The following is a 19,140-nucleotide window of genomic DNA, read 5'->3' as shown; positions in this document are numbered from 1 at the left end:
CCCCCCACACGTGAATGATGTAATGGCATAAGTCCACCTCTGATTTGGCGCCGTCGATCGCCACGTGTTAAACTGCCGGTTTCCAAATGTGGAGAAGCTAATCCAGTTTTGTGGACACATGAGAGTGAGTATTTAGGAAGTCGTGAATTGAAATGGACTCATGTGGGAAATGTGGGCGATACAGAGTTGGATACTCGGTTGTAAAAAAAAAGAGCAGGTGCAGTCGTCGCAGGGCATGGAAGGGAGGAGAGCATCCTTTCTTGTTCTTCGCGCTGCGATTACGCGTGCGTAAAAAGACGCGGTTTGGACTGGACTCACCCTGCTAGCTCTCTTGGACCGAACCACTGTGTGATAGTGACATGAAATATGGTTTGGACCCGAAGGGGTGCGACAGTTCAGTTAAAGGCGTCTCAAGTAGCGTTTGTCAAGTGGTACAGCGGCTGCAAGGGAGGCGGAGGGGAGGACAAAAAGGAGGGGAGGTCTCCTACAAGGAGAGACAATGCGGCTCCGCTATGCGTGTATATGTCTGTAGACTATTATTTGAGCCAGTTTTCACGAAACATAAGAAGCACAAGATGCAGAGAAAGGAGGTGTCGTGATTTCTTCATTTCCCTCCTCAAATTCTACTTTCGGCTCTAACAGATTTTTACTTCAAGCGTTACGACTGAGAACGAAACGAAAGCAGATATGAAATTTCCAGTAGAAAACCCGACTAAACAAGTTAACTGGGACCCAGAACAAGGTCTGTAAATCATGCTTACTTACTAAATTATAATTATTAAGTTCATATGATTTTGATTGATCTCAAAATCCAAGTGAACTCATGCCGTGGATCTTTATTTTTTTGCGTCATCTTTCAGAATCTTTAAAATTGCATCTTGTTAAATCAATTTCTATAATATTCACAGAGAAAATCCTTGTGGAATATTTATATAAATTATGTAAAATTGCCCCAGTAGCCTACTACACACTGAGGTTGTGATAGGCTATTTCTATCCTCAGTCCTGCGTGGGCTGAGTTGTGGTAGACAGCTTTGCTTGAAAGCGGAGGTACAAAAAAATAACAGAAATAACCCTTCAACAGAATAGTCGGAATGTAGGAATTCTAAGGTTTTTTTTGGGACTGAAATATACATCTGATTTCCAGAAAGTCAGAACGAATAATAAAGTTTTTCCTGAAACCTTTCAGCTTTAAAAAAAAAGATAAATACACCTGTAATTTAGCTTTAATGTTTTTTCAACCTGAAAAAAAAAGACAACAAAACATTGTGCTCAAATGTTTTCTTCCTCTGGTGTTAGGCTATATATCAGGAGCAAAATGTAAAGCCACGTTTGCTTTAAAAAGGCTAGCAAACACCTGAACTCTTTTAGATTTTATTTTTTAATGTCAATGCAAGTCCATCAAATGACCTGTATTTAAAAAACAAAACAAAACAAAAAACAACTACCGGTAATTAAAATGTCAAAATTGCAATACAAGGATTTGTCCCAACCATTGCCACTATCACATCTGACACTGACAGGAGCAATGCAGTGAAAATGTTAACATTAAAAGCGATCAATGTTCAAACATGGGCTGTAACGACAATAGGCTTATATTTTGACAATATGCAAACTAACTGCTAGGCTATATTCAGTTGCCTAAAAAAGATTTTTGAAAAATTTCCTTCAGCTTGATCTTTCTGAAGAAGGAAAGCAGCCTGGATCCCTGTGTTTTTGATAATCTGGCAAATTTCTCATTTTCTGGTTTAATGAGAAAGTTTAAGAAAAAGAGTTTTGATATATTTAAATAACTTTTAAAAGACACAGTTTCCTTGACTAATATTAATCTAGCCTTAGACAGTACCACAACACTGAGACAGCACTTTTTAAGGCGGTAAATGACATCAGTTTGGATAGAAAAGCTTTTGTTTGTGCAGCTTAATCCAATGGCAGATTTTCATATTTAAGACTATGAAGTCATTTTGCGGTATTATTAGTTTGTTTTACAGAAGGTTGTGGCTTAGTTACTTCCTGTGGTGATTAAAAATCCAATAGTCACCACATTGTGTGGAGTGCCTCAGGGTTCAGTCCTTGGACTTCAGTTGATGAACCTAAACATTTGGCTCAGACCACACAGACAAAAACACAGTTTAATACCACAATGTTAAATGAGGTTTATTATACTCTCTGTTGCATAAAGCAGCTGAGCATTTGGATGCAAAACAAGGCAGAAGTCTTTTTTTAAAATGAATGCGACTGAAATGCTTTACTTTTTAAAATTTGAAAAATTGCACTGTATTAATAATTCTTGCTAATGCAACGTGTAAATTGCCCAGATGTTTCAAAACGTTTCCGACCGTAACAGTGTTAAAATGCTAGTGTTGTGTTGTGTTGCCACCTGAACAAAGAAACTTTTTTATGCACCTCATAAAAATATTTCCTCTGCCAAGGTTATGTTTGCAGACGGAGAGCTTAAAGCATCCAAATTATGCAACTGTTGCTTTTAACTCTGTGTTTTTTAAATTTACAGAAATCAATATAAAGCTGTTTCAGTAGTTCAGACAAAACTTTTTTCAGAGAATCTTAGAGCTTGAAAATAAAAACAACATTGTCTTATTTGCACATTTGCCTCTGACTAAATGCTTGGAAGTACGGATGAGTATTTATTTAATTATATTTTTTATGTCTAAATTAACAGAAACACACCGTATGTGACTTTCCGTTGGTCTCTGCTGCATATTTAATTCACTAAATGAGCTTTCCTTTGCTAAAAAGATGAGATGAAGAGTAATTATTATCTTCCTAGGACAATTAATGGATGTGGCTCTAAAGTTAATGCATGAAATTATCATAAAATGTTGATTATACATTTATGACACGTCACGTAGTCTGAATAATAACCCGGCTTAACCAGCCCACACCTTAAAAACATGTAAAGCTAATTGAAAGTGCTTGTTTTAACCTGTCCTAAGCATGTGAGATCACTTTAGAGTTATTGATCCGCTGAATGGGGCGGGGATCTGCGGAAATGATTCATTGCTCCTGCATCATGTCTTCGATACACTCGTTGGGCTGCGTGTGTTTATGTGCAACACTATCTATGCCATTAAGTAAAACCACATTTCTCTCAGCCAAAATCCATTTCTCATTCCAGCGTTGGACCTTTACAGACAAGCGGCTCCACCCACTGCTCAAAAGCACTTTGTTTTGCAGCCTGAGAGAAGTAGGGGTGTTAGAGGTGAAGGCCATACATCAGAAAGCTTATGTAATGCTTTTGATACATTAAAGGAATCTAAATTTGGCTCTCGTTGGCACTTGGTGCTTCAGGTTGGTTTGGCTGGAACATACATCCTTTCACCAGTGAATCCAAGCCAGCAAATAGTGACAAAGGCATTTACAGAGTGTTTTGAATATTCTAGAAATATCTGATTATAGCATACAAAGCAGATTTAAAGGCTATAATTTTCACCATTAAGATGTTAAGCTGAATCATCTTGTTTGTAAGTAACAGACATCTTCTCATTTTATGTGCACAAAAAGGCCCTTGAATAAGTCCAGTGTAGGGATGTGACAACTTTAAGTAGAATTTTGTGTTTTTAACAGCTGCTTGCATAACATGGCCTTTCTACAAGACACAAAATTAAATGAATAGGGAAAATATCAGGTTTAACTACAGTTAACCCAGGGTTTTATCTAAGTTTTGTTAAATGAAGCTGTTATCAGCATAGGTGCTCTTAGATCTACTCAGATGAAAATTGTGTTTTTAGTGTTTTTAACATGCTCTTGTGACATTTTTTCTGATGATGGAAAACATGTATAAAGAAGATTAAGCTTAAAACTGCATATAAATATACCCGTATTTCTTTATTCAAATCGTTGTGAATCATGAGCAGATGAAAAAATGTAGTTTGAAAAAAAATTGTTTTTGTGATGTAGAAAATACAGTGGGTGGGCCGAAAGCTTCCCGCTTCATTCTAATGCATCCATTTATAGACAACTAGATCCATCTTCATTTTCCTCGTCTGAGTTGGCATCTTGCTCCAAACTGTGCGCCTGGATAGCTTTAATATTACTTGCAATTTTTATTGTACTGGTAATTGGGTTGGGGGTGTGAGGGGCTGTAAACTAACGGGAGAGCCCATAAGCAGAGAGCTCTCAGTAACGAACAGGGAGGGGGATTGCTCCACATCTACAGTTCCTTCCACAACTCTAAGGGAGAATTTCTGATAACCTCCTGCTGCTCTGCAGACACTGTACCCTAAAAAATGACTCAGGTTTTTTGATTTTGTCTGAAAACAGCATAATTAGAATTAAAAGACCACTGGGAATGCTTTGAAAATAGATTAAATGATTGCAGTGGTTATCTGTTGTTATTCTTTGAGCTTTTAAGCAACTTTGAAAGCTGCATGTGTACTAATGAACTTAGTTCTCTACCTCTTTCTCAGTGGCGGTCCAGACCAACTTGGTCCCTCCAAAAAAGGCCCAGCCTGGCATGGTCAAGTCCACCCTGGTCCAGGCTAGTGTGGCCACCATGCAGAACCCCATGGGCTGCGACCCGAAGACCAACGGCCACTGTCAGCTTCCACGCCTCTCCATCTCCTCGCGTTCCACCAGCGTGGTGGCCAGTTTGGACGCCAACAGCGACGGCTCTGTTGCTTCGCTGCACTCTGTGATGAAGTGGAAAACGGTGCTGGCCGTCTTCATTGTGGTTGTTCTTTACCTGATTTGTGGAGCGCTGGCCTTCAAGGCTCTGGAACAGCCGTTTGAGACAAACCAAAAGACCAGCCTCACTCTGCAGAAGGCGTCTTTTCTGGAGAGGCATCCATGTGTCTCCCCTGATGAGCTAAACACCATCATTGAGGTGAGTGTGGGTGTGCGGAGAGAAGGTTTCTTAGGCCTAAAATACTTTGACAGAATCTTTCTGTTTTTATCTTGTTTTTTCTTTGTTTTTGTTTTCTAAATAAAAATTTGTAATTTTTACACTTTAAATAGCTGAAGACTCCATAAAAATGGAAAAATAAAACATAATCTTAAGGGGAAAGTAATAGTTTTAAATAAAGTTATCTTTAGGATTTTTTGTTAACAATAAATGGCTCATAAAAAGTGACGACTGCTTTTATGGCCAGTCTGTTTCATCCTGATCTCGACCATTTTCCATAATTCTCCAAAGTAGCTATTCTGTCGCTGGAGTATCTAAAATTGTTTAGTACAGCTTGTCTTTTTGGGTTTTACGGCATTGCTGCTGCACAGAGAAACACCTGACCATGATCAGAACTGCTGTTCCTGACTTAATTCCAAAAAACATCCTGTTCTCTCCTGCAAAGATCCACGGCAGATGTCCCTGTGCGTCTGCTACTCCCTTTGGTTTCCACAAAGACTTTAGTTTCTGTCAAAAATTTTGGAAGCCCCTCATTTTGTTTGTACTGTGTACTAGCATCATATTATTCTTCTGCTCTTTTTATTTGAGGCAGACACCAAAATACATAAACAAGTGGGTGGTTAGATCCATCTCTTTGAGAAATCCAGGCCATCTAAAGAAAAAGGGTTTCTCTGAACACCTTTGCTACAGTTTGTTTGTTAGTTTGTTTTCTCTCACACTAGCTGAGGTAAAGATGGAGTCAGTTTATATTAGTTTCATTATTAAATATGAGGGAGTTGGTTTATGATGCAGCAAGTCAGAAAGCACATCAGATCCATCAGCGTGCGGCGCCTTGCCTTTTTCTCAGGGTCAAGGCAGTGATGGCTACAATGTTTTGTAAAACTCATCTGTTCACTGCATGCAGTTTAATGTTAGTCTGTACGAAAAGGGCAAAAACTAAGACTCAAACAGGGAATTAGCTCAATCAAAAAGATTTATGGTTCAGCTTTTCATATATACGTATCTAAAACTGCCGAAATATCAATTTTTATGACATATTTAACAAACGTGCTGCAGTTTATACCGAAGAGATTAGGCGATATTATGAACTTTAAATCCATCAATTGATTTCGGGTTTCATTGTCTTTATTTTTTCGTGTCAGTTTTATTGATTTTTGAATTCTTTAAGGTGGTGTTCTTTTGTTTAAAGGTCAGAAAGTTACATTTTTTTGTGCTTTATTTCTAACAATTCTTGTTAAAATTTGAGCCGATCAAACAGGAGAAAGAATATTTTTTTTATTTTCCAAGAAATTATTGGTGAATTTATTTGTTTATTTCAAGCAAAAACTCTTTTCATAAATAAGGACGTACATTGATTAAAAAACAAAGACAAATTAACGAAACAGCATTATTACTCATAACCTAATGTTGACATTTTTGCAGTAATTGATACAATACACAATTAGGTCACATTAGATTCAGTAAATATAGCGATTAATCACTAAAGTCAAGTAGAGTTTCATTTATTTCTTAGTGAAATAAGTGGGAGAAATCACATTTATATTATGAAATCCTATTGCTATGTTATCAATTCTTAAGTTTGAACTGAAAAGTTAATGTAGGCTCAATTCATAAAAAAGATGAATGAATTAGCAGTGTTGGGTAAATTACTTATAAAAAGTAACTGATTACTTTACTTAGGTATTGATTCAAAATTGTAATTAAATAACTTTACTAATTACCTATTTGAAAAAGTAATTCACTACTTGTTACTTCAGTCTATTTTATTTAAGTTTTATGGGAAAACAGTTTGCAAACAAACAAGATCCTTGTCTTTCATTAATTTTGTCATTAATCTTTGTTAATCTGCTACTCACCTGCTGCTTCTCGGAGATGAGAAGACTCCTTGGAGCATTTTTTTTGTCTCATCTTTGAGCCAGTTTGGAAAGCAATGTGACTGCAGCAATGAGGGCATGTCTGTTCTTTGACCAATCCCCAAATCTGCGTGTGCGTATGCGTGTGCGCCTATGCGCCAGTAACTTCATTCTTTTTTAAATTGACCTCCATTTCATTTTATTTAACCAAGAGAAAAATGTCAGAGCCTACAAAACTTAAGTAACAAAGTAACAAGGGTTTCTGTAGTCCAGTAATTGTAATTAGTTACAGAAATTTGAACTGTGACTAGTTACATTACTCCGTTATTTACAGTAATTTGTTCCTTTGTAATCCATTACCCCAAAACTGTGAACTAGCAAATAAAACAAAATGAACAGGTGAGGAACCCCAGGTGTTATATTGAGGGACACAAATCAACAGATAAGCAAAATAGAAAAAAAAGAAAAGAAAAAAAATCAAGTAGAAAATCAAATAAATTAAAAACCAAAAAACAAAACCTTCCTATCCCAAACTGCAAATAATGACTGTAACAATCTTGTAATGTTTTGTTTCCAATAGTCAAACTTTGTGTCTGTTACTAAAAAAGACAATAGACTATTTTGATAATTTGTGTTTTTTTGGGAGAAGAAAATGCAAATTTTGAATTTTCCACACTCAAAACCTGTTCCAAACTTTAAAGAACCTAACTTTGTACGTATGCTTTTTGTTGAGATGTGTTTTAGATGATCTTCCCTTGCTAAAACATCTTTGTTATCCTTTAACATGAAGCACTGAGTCCCTAAACATTATATAGTCATTTATTGTTACATTGGACTTCTCTTAGATGACTGGGAACATCACTTTAGAGCTCCACCTTCATCAACACAGCACATAAAAACAGCTCCACATCAAAACACAGGACCACAATAAAGAACTATCTCCATCATATTGCGACTAAACAGTGCATTTTACAATCTATTTTCCCCCAGTCAGCAGCAATAACAGAGCGTGGTAGTGACTCACACTGCGCTTTGACATAACATCGAGAATTACTGGCAGAGTTTTAAGGCTGCAACAGCTGATGTGAACATAGAGGAGCTAGATCAAAAAAATGATTAGAGATGTGTGCAGCAGGCTGAGGAGAAAGTTTGATTTGTGGGTGAATGGTCGGCCAAACACAAGTCAGCACTTACATTTTCAGAGCAAAATAAAGGACTATTTATTTCTAAAGTCCCAGTTGCAAAGATTTGAAATCCGAAATGTCTTCTTTTTATAACTGGTATGTAAAAAATGATTCTAGAAAATGATTCTAGAAAAGAAGCTGAATGTTTTTCCTTTTACACTATGAAATATGAAGGTAAGATGCAGGTTAGTTACCACAGATGGCCTCTCTGATGCTTTTGAGCCTGAAATAACCCCAAGGAAAAAACTACACAAACGGTATTTGCTGTGCTCCACTTTCCACTAGAATGGCTCCGTCTGATGATAACATCTTCAAAAGTGCTCCAGTGAATATTGGACAGCACATCTTCTTCTCTCCACAAGCCCACCTGTGCTCTTGTCTCTATCTTTAAGAAGCATCTTTTTCAAACCTGATAAAATCAGTCATACGTTTGTAAAAATCAATGATAATATTTCCAGAGGGAAGTAAGACCTTTATCATGGTGAGCCTGTAGTCTGGGAGGAATTAATTATTCATCGCCCAGCCCTAGACACACCGCACCTGTGCGCTCATCCAGGAGCTGGCAGACTTTGAAAAAGTTTAAAAAGAACTTTTTAGAGAAAAAGTAATGAGATAGGGGAAATTTTCAGTGGCCCAGAAGTGCAAATCGCATCAACATAACAAATTAACATATTCAACATATCATAATAATAAAAAATTAAAATTATAAAAAAAATTAAAGTTTTAGAAAACAAAAGTCATTTCCACAAATCAGAATAAAATGTAAAAAAAAAGACACAAAATAAGGTAGGTATTATGGGACAAGACTGATTGGATGATGATATTTGTTTACCTGTCTAACAAGAAGTTATTTGGCATGCCAAAATCCTCTGATATAGATATTTCCTTAAGCTTCTTCCCATAGTCACTGTAAAAGTTAGGTGAAAATTCAGTCAACTATTTACTATATTTGTCATTGCTGTGAGTGAAATATGTTTTTGCGTTAACAGAATTTGTACTTCAGGGCCACTATAGAAATGAGCTTATTTGTTTCATAATGGCCAAAACAAATCAAACACTTTCGTCAGAAATTTGTATAAAGGAACTTTAAAGGTTTAAACAGCTCATAAGAAGTTTTTCTCATAGAGAAAGACCCTGAAGTGCAAATCACATCAAAAAAATCACTCGGCACAAAAACATTTATATCACAGCGACAATTAAAAAAGCAAAACAAATAATAATCAAAGAGCATTTTGCATTAAAAAAAAAAATTCCAGAAACCAAAACAGAAAAATAAATCAGGAAAAGTAGGTATCACTGATTGGATGATGATATCAAGTATCGCTTCATGCCAAATAACTTTCAGTTGGAATGATGGACAAATGTTATCTGCTCATCTGGGATCCGGTCCCAGATGAGTTAAAACACAATAATGACAGGGCCACCCTAAGAAAGCCCTGTCTCTGGGATATAGGAGTGACAGAGAAAACCCGTCTCTCTATGAGAAAACATATGTAACTTAAATTATCCAGAGGGAAATGCCAGCCGGCCCTTTGAGTAGTACACAAATACAGTAAATTCATCTTTATAACAAATCCAAAGTGTACACATGTATGCCCTAAAGTCTGTTAATCCACCGAACATCAAGTGTTGCAAAAATAATAACTACCAAGTGCTGTGTGGAGCTTGCACAGACAAACAACACATTTTTCCCCCTGTTGCTTGAAAGGAACAAAAGGCCTCCAGGACATGCTGCTTCACAAGTACTTCATCCAAAAGTCTGTCTGCTTCCCCAACAGTTTCTGGTGTTGCTCTGTTTGTGCTCAAGCCTGTCAGTCAGCTGAAGTTCTTCCCTGCAGGGACACAGTAGCAGTGACTCACCAATCTGCTCAGTGGAGGAGTTGACAGAAAATGGCAACCTTGAAAAGCATGTGTAGAAGAGAGGCAACGGAAGGAGGCCGTATATTGGAGAACTTGCCTCAGTTTGCCCTTCAGCGTGCGTTGACATAATGTTTGAGAGAGGGTGTCCGTGCGTGTCTGTTGACCTCCTCACGTCTGCTTTGGTGTTTGTATTGTCTGCACACCCACCGGGAAGCCCACCATGACAGCAGTTCTAATTGGCTCATCTGGTCCTGTTTTGATGACTCACATTGTGGCATGATGTGAAGCCGTGCTGTCACTGGCAGGCTGGCAAGCCTCGTTTATTGATGAGTCATTTATCCACATATAAAACTTTCACCTGAAGTACAGATCTATGTTAAGTTATGCAAGCATATGCATTACAAAAATTGTGATTGTATTTAAGTTTTATTGAATATTCATGCTGTTTCCCCAAAAGCAGATGTTTGAATTGAGGTCTTCTCTGGCTGGTCGTCAGAAATCTTCCCCATATTGAACCAGACAGAACCAATTTAATGACATCTAGGGAACCTGTGCAGACGCTTTGAGTTTAGTAGATGATGAGTTGTTGAAATTCACGCTGTCTCCGAATTCCTTCCCTACTCACTGAACAGTATAATGCACTATATAATGCACTATATAGTGCATTTGCCATTCTGTTGTGCTGTCCAAATCTACAATTCCAAAATCAAGTGCCGTAGAAATTTCCCAGAACTCTCTACGAAAAACTAGTGTGCATGAATTCTCACTAAAGTAGTACATATATAGCATTTGAATTGTGAATTGTGTCTGAACAATTTTTGCCCAAAGAAAAAAAACATTTAAATAAATTTTTTTAAATAAACCAGCAATGGTTTTATCTTCAGAAAACAGTAGATTCATAAAAGGTAGATTCAAAACACTCATATCAATGAGATTTTAACTTTGTGGAATCGATGACGTCACATTCCCTGTTAAAAATAAAATAAATAAATAAATAAAATAGTGAGCATGGTGTCCGAATTGCTTTTAAAATTCCAGCACTATAGAGTTTTTTAGTCCTTAGGGATTCGGGTGTTAATTCGGACACAACCTCAGTTTAAAACATAACCAGGAAAATTAGGGCAGATTCCTCCACATTGTTCTAATTTTTTTAAATCCTGTAATTGAGGGTTTTATGAGTTGGAACTCCAATTTATGCAAAAATAAACAAATAAATACTTGCAATTTCTTAAACAGTTGGATCTATATTTAATGAAAGTGTCATTTTATATGGAATTATGGAGATGAATACACTTTGTCATGATATTGTATTAAGTTGGAGGGGGTCTATGTCTTTAGGCTGTATATAAAATAGACAGTTTTGCTTTTTTTTGTTGAATTGAAATGTAAGTTTTGTTTTTATAGCCGTTCATGTTAAATAAATGACGATTTATGGAGTTAAATTGAAAATTGACCTGTTTTAGCACAGTAAACTTAAGGCTCCACAGATGTTTTCAGAAAGTATTTACAGTACATCTCAGTACTCCTGTTTGGCTCTAAGCTCTGAAAACCTTCAGAGTACTCTGATGGAAGCTGCAGGCGACACCGTTGGTGAAAGCCTTGCAGGGGGGAGCTCTTGGCAGAGTTTCAGAATACGGTTGGGTGAAGGAGACCATGAGGCACCATGCTGGCTGGATCTCTGCTGTCACCTGCTGTGAGGTAGAAAGTCACACTGACTGTCTGCTCACTAATGATCCTGCAGAGAGAAATGTGAAAGCACATTAGCAGAGAGCCCCTTGATGTTGCCTGTGTTAGGGTAAAAGTTGCACTTGGCTTAAGGCATTAAAGAAATTAATGCATTTCATAAAAAACACAACGTATCCCACTAAAAATAACAACAAACTTCCATCTTTGTACCTCACAGATGCATTTGCAAAGACAGATTGTATTCCTTAATGCATGAGCTTGCCTGCAAAAAACCGAAGGGAGACAAAAATACATTTCCTCATTAAATATGTAGATACTTTTGCTGCTATTTATAGATTGCCCTTGGCTCTAGAATTAGGTTAATATTGGCTTATTAAATGTTAACAATAGCATAGTACAAGCTAAACCCCTCAGAAAATAGATTTTTTTGGTGTCATTTTTAACAAAATATCTTTCATTATTGATGCTGTGCTGGTAATTTACTCACATTAAGCACAGTGAGTAAGCATGAGCATACGCTTTAAAGCAGATTGCTGTGAAATGTATGCCACGGTAGAGTATGAAAATTTTATCAAATGAACGTGCATCTCACGGAAAGCTTGGAAGGATAAATTGTGAATTGTTTTGAAGAGTTTAAAAAGCAGAATACTGCAGCCTTAAGAGATAGAGTTCTTTTCTTTTCTTTTGCAGTTGTCTTCTTGTTTGCAGTAATCTTTCAAAATCTTCTGGGCAAAATCATTCTCGTTTTTTTTCTTCCTTTATTTGCTAAAGTCTCCCATAAACACAAAAATGAGGAAAACACTGGAAAGGAAATGAAATTTTCATTGCCATGTAATGAAGCACAGAGGGAGATCAATGATGCAGTAAATATTTTCTAATAGGCAAGTTGAAATGAGGATAAAGCTGAAGGACTCACAGACTTAATGGGAAAGTCTTTTTCCATCTGGGATGTCATCAGTTTGGTTCCTTACTTCTCTGTACTTGGAAGTGTGTCCAGGCCAAACACATGGATAAATAACACTGTCCGACATAAAGTGTACTTCCTGTTTTTAGATGGTTTCATATTTAAACCAAACAGATGTTTAACAGCTGCACCCTGTGAGGTGGTGCTTATTTGATATAAAAATGTGCATGTAGTAACTGAAAAAAAAACAAACAAAAACATTTTTTAAGATTTTAAAGTACTATAGAAGATTGAACATTTCCTTTTTTTTAAATAAAATAAAAGAAAAGACTGAACGAAGATGAAAACACAACATCTTCAACAACTTCAGGAACTGTGAGGACATGTAAGCTGGGTGGGAAAAAACACAGCTCCATGTGAGAAGTATAGAAACGCTGAATATTTTAAAATGATCTTGTGCTACCTGTTAGCAAGAACAAGTCTTTATGGTGCATAATCAGATGTTTTTGTGTAGCAGCTGCTCTCAGAGAGGTTCACTAAATAACTGGAAAATTCAACCCCTTGACACCTGAATTTATTTTCAGCTTTACAAAAAATTACTAATGTTTTTGCTTTTATGTAAATGCTAAATTAAGGTAATTTCGGAGCCTAAGTGGTTTGATGCATATTTGTATTAAAAGGCGTCACAGGGTTTAAAAAGAACTGCTTTGCCTCTGGAAGAATTTGATTCCCAGAGAGTCGGGAAAAACAGACTTAAAAATCTGTTCTTTTTGACTCTAAAAATTGAAAACTTTTGAGAAACCTTTGATAAAGAATATTACATGAAAGGAAATTACATGGAATTAGAATTGAAAGCCTTGAACTTCGGAAAACACCTGTTGGTTCAGAACAGACCTTGTAATTGGGTGCTGGATTTCTGCGTGGAAGCAAAAATACTTTTTTGTTTTGGTTTTCAGATGCTATTTAATTGTGGTTAGATCTAAATACAAGGAACTACTTACAGAAAAAATCTGTTTTATTTTCATTTTCAGGGCCTTATGATGCATTCTTTTCCTCCCTTCTCCCACGTAATTTCAGTTACGCTTTAAGGTGATTCCATTTTAAAGATATTATGGCTATTAGGGTTTAACATTTGAATATGTCTTCTATAATTTAACCTTAACTACTAGTCACAGTGTCTTCTACAGTGTAATGTTCAACTTTAACCTGTGTTTATATGTTTTGTGTTCCAGACATGTTGATGAAAGAAGCTCAACAAATAAAATGATTAAAATATTTTACAGTATGAAAAAAACTTTATTTTCTTGTTGCAAATTCCAACAAAAACAATGGAGGAACTAAAATTAATTTTCTACACAGGTTTTTAGACTAAAATGAAGCAGAGCTGGGTTTGTTGTGATTTTATCTGATGGGTTTTCAGTCAAAGAAAGATTAGGAACTAACAGTAGCTGAATTTAAAAGCAGATATTTTCCTTACCATAGTTTTTTTTTATCTCTTAGCATGCCATGGATGCTGTCAGTCCAGGATTGAGACCTCTGGATACCACCTACAACTCCAGTTTCTGGGATCTCAGCAGCGCCTTCTTCTTTGCCGGAACTGTCATTACAACCATAGGTATAAAACAAAATACAGTACACATGATCAAAATGTATAACATGTTTCACCTACAATCACTGTCAGTTATTTGTTTAATTAAAAAAATTAAACTGTTCTACATTAAAATAATCGGAAAAAATATTAGAAATGCCAAAATAGACGGATGCTAAACATAAAAACTTGGGAGCTTCTTTACTAAGATGCCACCATTTTTTTGAAGCATCTGTAAAAGGTTTAATAAGAAAATGTTGCCAGGTGTGAGTCACAGGTTGCAGTGGAATTAACAAAAGTCAAATATAGTGTTTTGTTTCCCTGACTTCTCATTTGTGTCATTGTGTGCCACTGAGAAGTCATTATTAATGCAATAGGTTTTAAGGGGAACCTAATTATTGCCTTCCTGAGAGCCTTCTTATGCACTTAGATGTATTATGTAAGACTTCAATTGATTAGGTTGCATAAGAAAGTCTTCATTGACTTCTGCTTCTTGTCTTACCAACCACCTCTAACCTGTTACCTCTTTACTTTCAATCTTTTATGTAAGAGCTCCTCATTTCTTACTTTTTTTTCTCTTTCTCCTCCTTGTTGTGTTTGAAATGTTTCAACAGGTTATGGTAACATTGCTCCAAGTACCCAAGGTGGGAAAATCTTCTGCATCTTTTATGCCATATTTGGCATCCCTCTCTTTGGCTTCCTGTTGGCGGGGATTGGAGACCAGCTGGGGACCATCTTTGTTAAAAGCATTTTGAAAGTGGAAAAAAGGTTTAGGGTGAGTTTTTTTTGTCTATTTGTATTTTTTAGGCTTAAATCATATTTTAGTTATAGTTTAAAATTATTATTAACTGTTGGTTAAAATTTTCTGTCTTTTTTGCATATCCATTGTTTCCTATTGCCATTGCTGTACACTTTAGTACTCATCCTGTAGCACATTCCAGCCCTAGCATTCTTGACATTGGCTTCAAAGTCCCACTATAATCATCTTTTGCTCTATTGTAAAGCATTCCCAGTGATTTTTTATTTATTATTATGCCGCTTTTAGTCAGAATGAAAAAATCAGTGTCATTTTTTAGGACATAGTGTCTGCAGAGCGGCAGTAGTTCATTAGAAATTCACATTGTGAGCAGGGCCGTCAGCGAGGAGCAACCTCCCCCCCTCCTTCCTTTCCCTGGATCTAGTCATCTACAAGTGGGTGTTTCGGAATGGAGCAGAGCAAGGAGCTTGTTGCCTGTCCAGCGTATTTTTTACACGACAAATATTTTTTCAACAGCATTTTTCATCTGCTTCTAAATCACAACAAATTGAAAATATAAAACCTCAGAAATGCAACTTTTTGCTTAATTATTTTGCATACTGTAGATGTCAGAAGAATGCCACAGGATCATGTTAGAAACAAAAGTTTCATCGGAGCGAGTCTTTATATAATTATTACGACAATCCCCCAAATAGAAGTACATTGGGCCTTACGAACTTTAATTGTTTGTGCAGTAATTAAATTAATCCATGGACAATGAAGTCCACAAATAAAATATGCCATTAATTTAGCTTATTTTTCTCAGGGGAAACAATGTCTACGATGTTAAGATGGGTGTCAAAATAAACACGACCATAGCTGACAAAGCTATTCGTCTGCTGCTGTTATTTTCTAATGTATTGCATACTATCCAAACAACAATTTAGGAGTTGATGTTCCTGTTTTGGTCATGTAACCAAATCCAACTCTTAACTGCTTTCTGGTCAAACACGACTTAGAATGTGTCAAAATTTCTCCACTGAGCATCATGTTTTCATGTTTTTCTTTGTTCACGCTGCCACTCATAAATGGTATGATGTGTCTTCTCATAATAATAGGATCTCTTTCATATTGTCTTAGCAAAAACACAAACAGATCAGCCAAACGAAGATTAGAGTGACGTCGGCCATCCTGTTCATCCTGGCTGGCTGCATAGTCTTTGTCACCATCCCTGCTGTCATCTTTAAATACATTGAGGACTGGAGCACGCTGGACGCCATCTACTTTGTTGTGATCACTCTCACAACAGTGGGAATAGGAGATTATGTGGCAGGTAAAACCACATGACATCAATGTGTTTCGTCATTGGCTGCCGTGCTGTGAATGCTGACCATACTGTCGTCCTCGTTTCTCCTTCAGGTGGAAACAGGAAGATCGACTATAAAAACTGGTACAAGCCTCTGGTGTGGTTCTGGATCCTTGTGGGTTTGGCATACTTTGCAGCTGTTCTCAGCATGATTGGAGACTGGCTTCGAATGCTTTCTAAGAAGACCAAAGAAGAGGTTGGGTTTATTAGATTATACTGCTCAATATTACATTAGAACAGCAGAGCTCAAAAACTCAGCTTGTATTACCCTTCCTTTTCTTTTCCTCTCATTTCGATTGAGGTATTGACGGTCAACAAAAAGATTTAGGTAATGACTGTTTGAAAGATTTAAAGCTTTTTAACCAAGTTTTCTAACCGTGGTCAGATGTTTTGGAAAATTTCCATTTAGAGGTCACAGTGTCATTTTATTGTTAGGGAATTGACTCAGATTTTTTAAAATACTGTGGTACCTTGCTATGTATCACTTTCTGCGGTTTCACAGATTTTATTCAGTGCAGTTTTGTATTCTTTTGTTTTTCATTTTTCACACTGCTCTTTGTTCTGCGTCCTGATTGGCTGTAGACCTTATCAATCAAACTCCTCGGGGCTGTGTCTCCTATACAGAATCTCTCCAGCTTGCCACCTTTAAATGAATCCCTGAGCAGATATTTGGTTTCATTCTACAATCCTGGACTTATTTTTCTATGAGTTTGAACTTTGAACTCTGAAAAAAAGAGAAAAAAAATTTTAATATCTAACTGAAAAAAGGGTATTAAGTGTGTCATGAGGGGTTTTACAGCCCTAAAAGATCTATAATCCTACTTTGCGGATTTCACCTATCGTTGGTCATTTTTAGAACGTAACTTCAGCGATAAGCGAGGGGACACTGTGTGTTAAAATCCCACTCCGATCATCTTTTGATTTATTTTAAAACCCTTCCCGGTGGTCTTTTATATATGAGTATGCAGTTTTTAGCCAAAATCACTAAAGCTCTGTACGTTTCTGTCTGGGACGTAGTTTCTGCAGAGCAGCAGGCCTTCTCCTCCCAGTTGATGAGAGCTCTTTGTTTACATGCTTTCCTGCTCGCTTTCAGCTCCTCACCCCCCCAAAAACTTAACATTACTTGTGCAATAAAAATGGTGAGCAATATTGGAGCTATCCAGCTGTACAGTCGTCAGAGAATGCAACAAGAACTTACATGAAGCTATTTGTCAACAAGTGGATGAGTAGTGTAGACAGATTGCAGACAATTTATCTGATTTGAATAAAGAAACGCTCAGAAATGCCATTTTAAGCTAAATTTTCTTTACGTATGCCTTCCATCATCAGAAAAATGCTACCAGAACATGCTAAAAAACTTAAAATACATTATTTTCATTCTTTAAAAGATCTTAAAGTTTTTGACCAGGTTTTCTAATTGTGTAGACGTGTATTTTGGGTGTCATTTTAAAGTTATGGAGGTAACGCAGCAAACTCTGGATTTGTTAAAGCAAAAGTAAAAGTTCTGCAATTTAGGAAATACTTTTGCTAATTGCCTGACACTTTGAAATATTCTTTCTTTAAAGGTTATGCATCAGTTTGACAGAAGCTATTTCTGTAGGACACTGGGTTTTATCATTAAAATTCTTTCCACTGTTTTATAAACTTAACTTTGTTACTGATCTGTGATTATTGTCTATCATTCACAGGTTGGTGAATTCAAAGCTCATGCAGCTGAGTGGAAGGCAAATGTGCGAGCGGAGTTTCGTGAAACACGTCGCCGTCTAAGTGTCGAAATCCACGATAAGCTTCAGCGGGCCGCCACCATCCGCAGTATGGAGCGCCGCCAGCTGGGCCTGGAGCAGCGAGCCCACTCTCTGGACATGCTGTCCCCAGAGAAACGGGCCATGTTTGCCAGTCTGGACGCTGGCAGATTTAAGACTTCCTCTCAGGAGAGCATTGACACCAAACTGAACAACCTGAGGCTAAAAGGGGCCTGCGAGCCGTACGATCAACAGGGAAGCGAGCAGACTCCACAGACAGCCTCTTCCTCAGAGGAAAATCTCTTCAACCTACGCTTCGGATCCCTCACCAAGCTGGCCAGACGCAATAAGAACCGCGAGCTGCGCAGGAACATTCCTGACGACGTCAGACGAGCAAGTGTGGGTATAAGCAACAGTGGCGCCATGCAGGAGGAGCAGGAGACGAGGGACGAAGAGGATGGGGAGATAGAGGAGGAAAACAGAGAAAGGAAAGAGGGAAACATCAGCCTGACAAACCTGTCACAATATGTAATGGAGCGCAGCAAGCTGAATGGGTTCATGCCAGCACAGGCACAGGTATCGGATGCATGATTGGTAAGGCTCCAGACAGGGAGATGCCGAGACAGACAGAATGATGCTCAGACTGAGTCACAAGGAGAGAAGTTGATCCGTTGGGATGTCAATAAATGTGCCTTTCTGGTTCCTATGCTCAGACTGGAACTGCTACCAGGAAAATCAGTCATTGTGCCATAACTGTGGGAAGGAAACTTGTTGCCAAATAAGACCAAAAAAAAGCAGATCATAAAGAGGATGTTGGAAGGATACCTCATAAATCGCTGTCAAATGAACAGTTTCAGTCAGCTCTGTTGTGTTTCAGCCCTCAAGGCTCTTTTGAGACACTTGGGTAATGACCATCTGTCTGTGCGAGTCTTTTGTATGTGGGGGACGATTACAAGAGAGTCGGATTCATGTCATTCCTCTTCAGAGACATTATCGATCATTTTGTCATCTCAGAATGTGAGACATTTTTATTTTTAGCCCAGTAGCCTGATACAATTGGACTTGAATGACTAAAGAGGTTTGAGATTTCTGCTGAATCAATAGACAGCAGTTCAGTAGAGGACATGTAAAATTAATCCTTTATTGTATGTGGCTTTAAATATGTAACCCGAGGATAAAATACTCTTTGCTTTGACAAAATAAACATGTGCATGGGTATGAAAAACAGTCAATAAACAATGCTAAATATGGATATTTTCAGCTTTCAACTATAAGCAGTTGAGACTCAGCACATGCGTACCAATAAATACCTGCATTGTCTGAATATTGTCAGCAGTCTTGTACACAGTTAGAGCACGTTT

The 19,140-nt window shown here is 37.3% G+C and overlaps 1 protein-coding gene across 2 annotated transcripts; it reads left to right on the top strand.

The window, feature by feature from the left end:
- On the top strand, window positions 1-18,648 carry kcnk10 (potassium two pore domain channel subfamily K member 10). 2 transcript variants are annotated; one of them, XM_020713699.2, is made up of 7 exons: window positions 1-124; window positions 4,427-4,842; window positions 13,848-13,962; window positions 14,550-14,710; window positions 15,812-16,004; window positions 16,091-16,233; window positions 17,726-18,648. In XM_020713699.2, coding segments are annotated over exons 1-7 (1,674 nt in total). In that variant the 5' UTR covers window positions 1-123; the 3' UTR covers window positions 18,371-18,648. The 2 variants fall into 2 exon arrangements, with proteins under 2 accessions (XP_020569358.1, XP_011488520.1); XM_011490218.3 differs by lacking the exon at window positions 1-124 and adding an exon at window positions 139-742.
- Window positions 18,649-19,140: the final 492 nt, after the last annotated feature.

This window comes from Oryzias latipes, chromosome 22 (genome assembly GCF_002234675.1).
Source record: "Oryzias latipes chromosome 22, ASM223467v1".
NCBI lineage: Eukaryota > Metazoa > Chordata > Actinopteri > Beloniformes > Adrianichthyidae > Oryzias > Oryzias latipes.
Note: the sequence above shows the minus strand (reverse complement) of the source record. Positions and strands in the feature narration are given on the sequence as shown.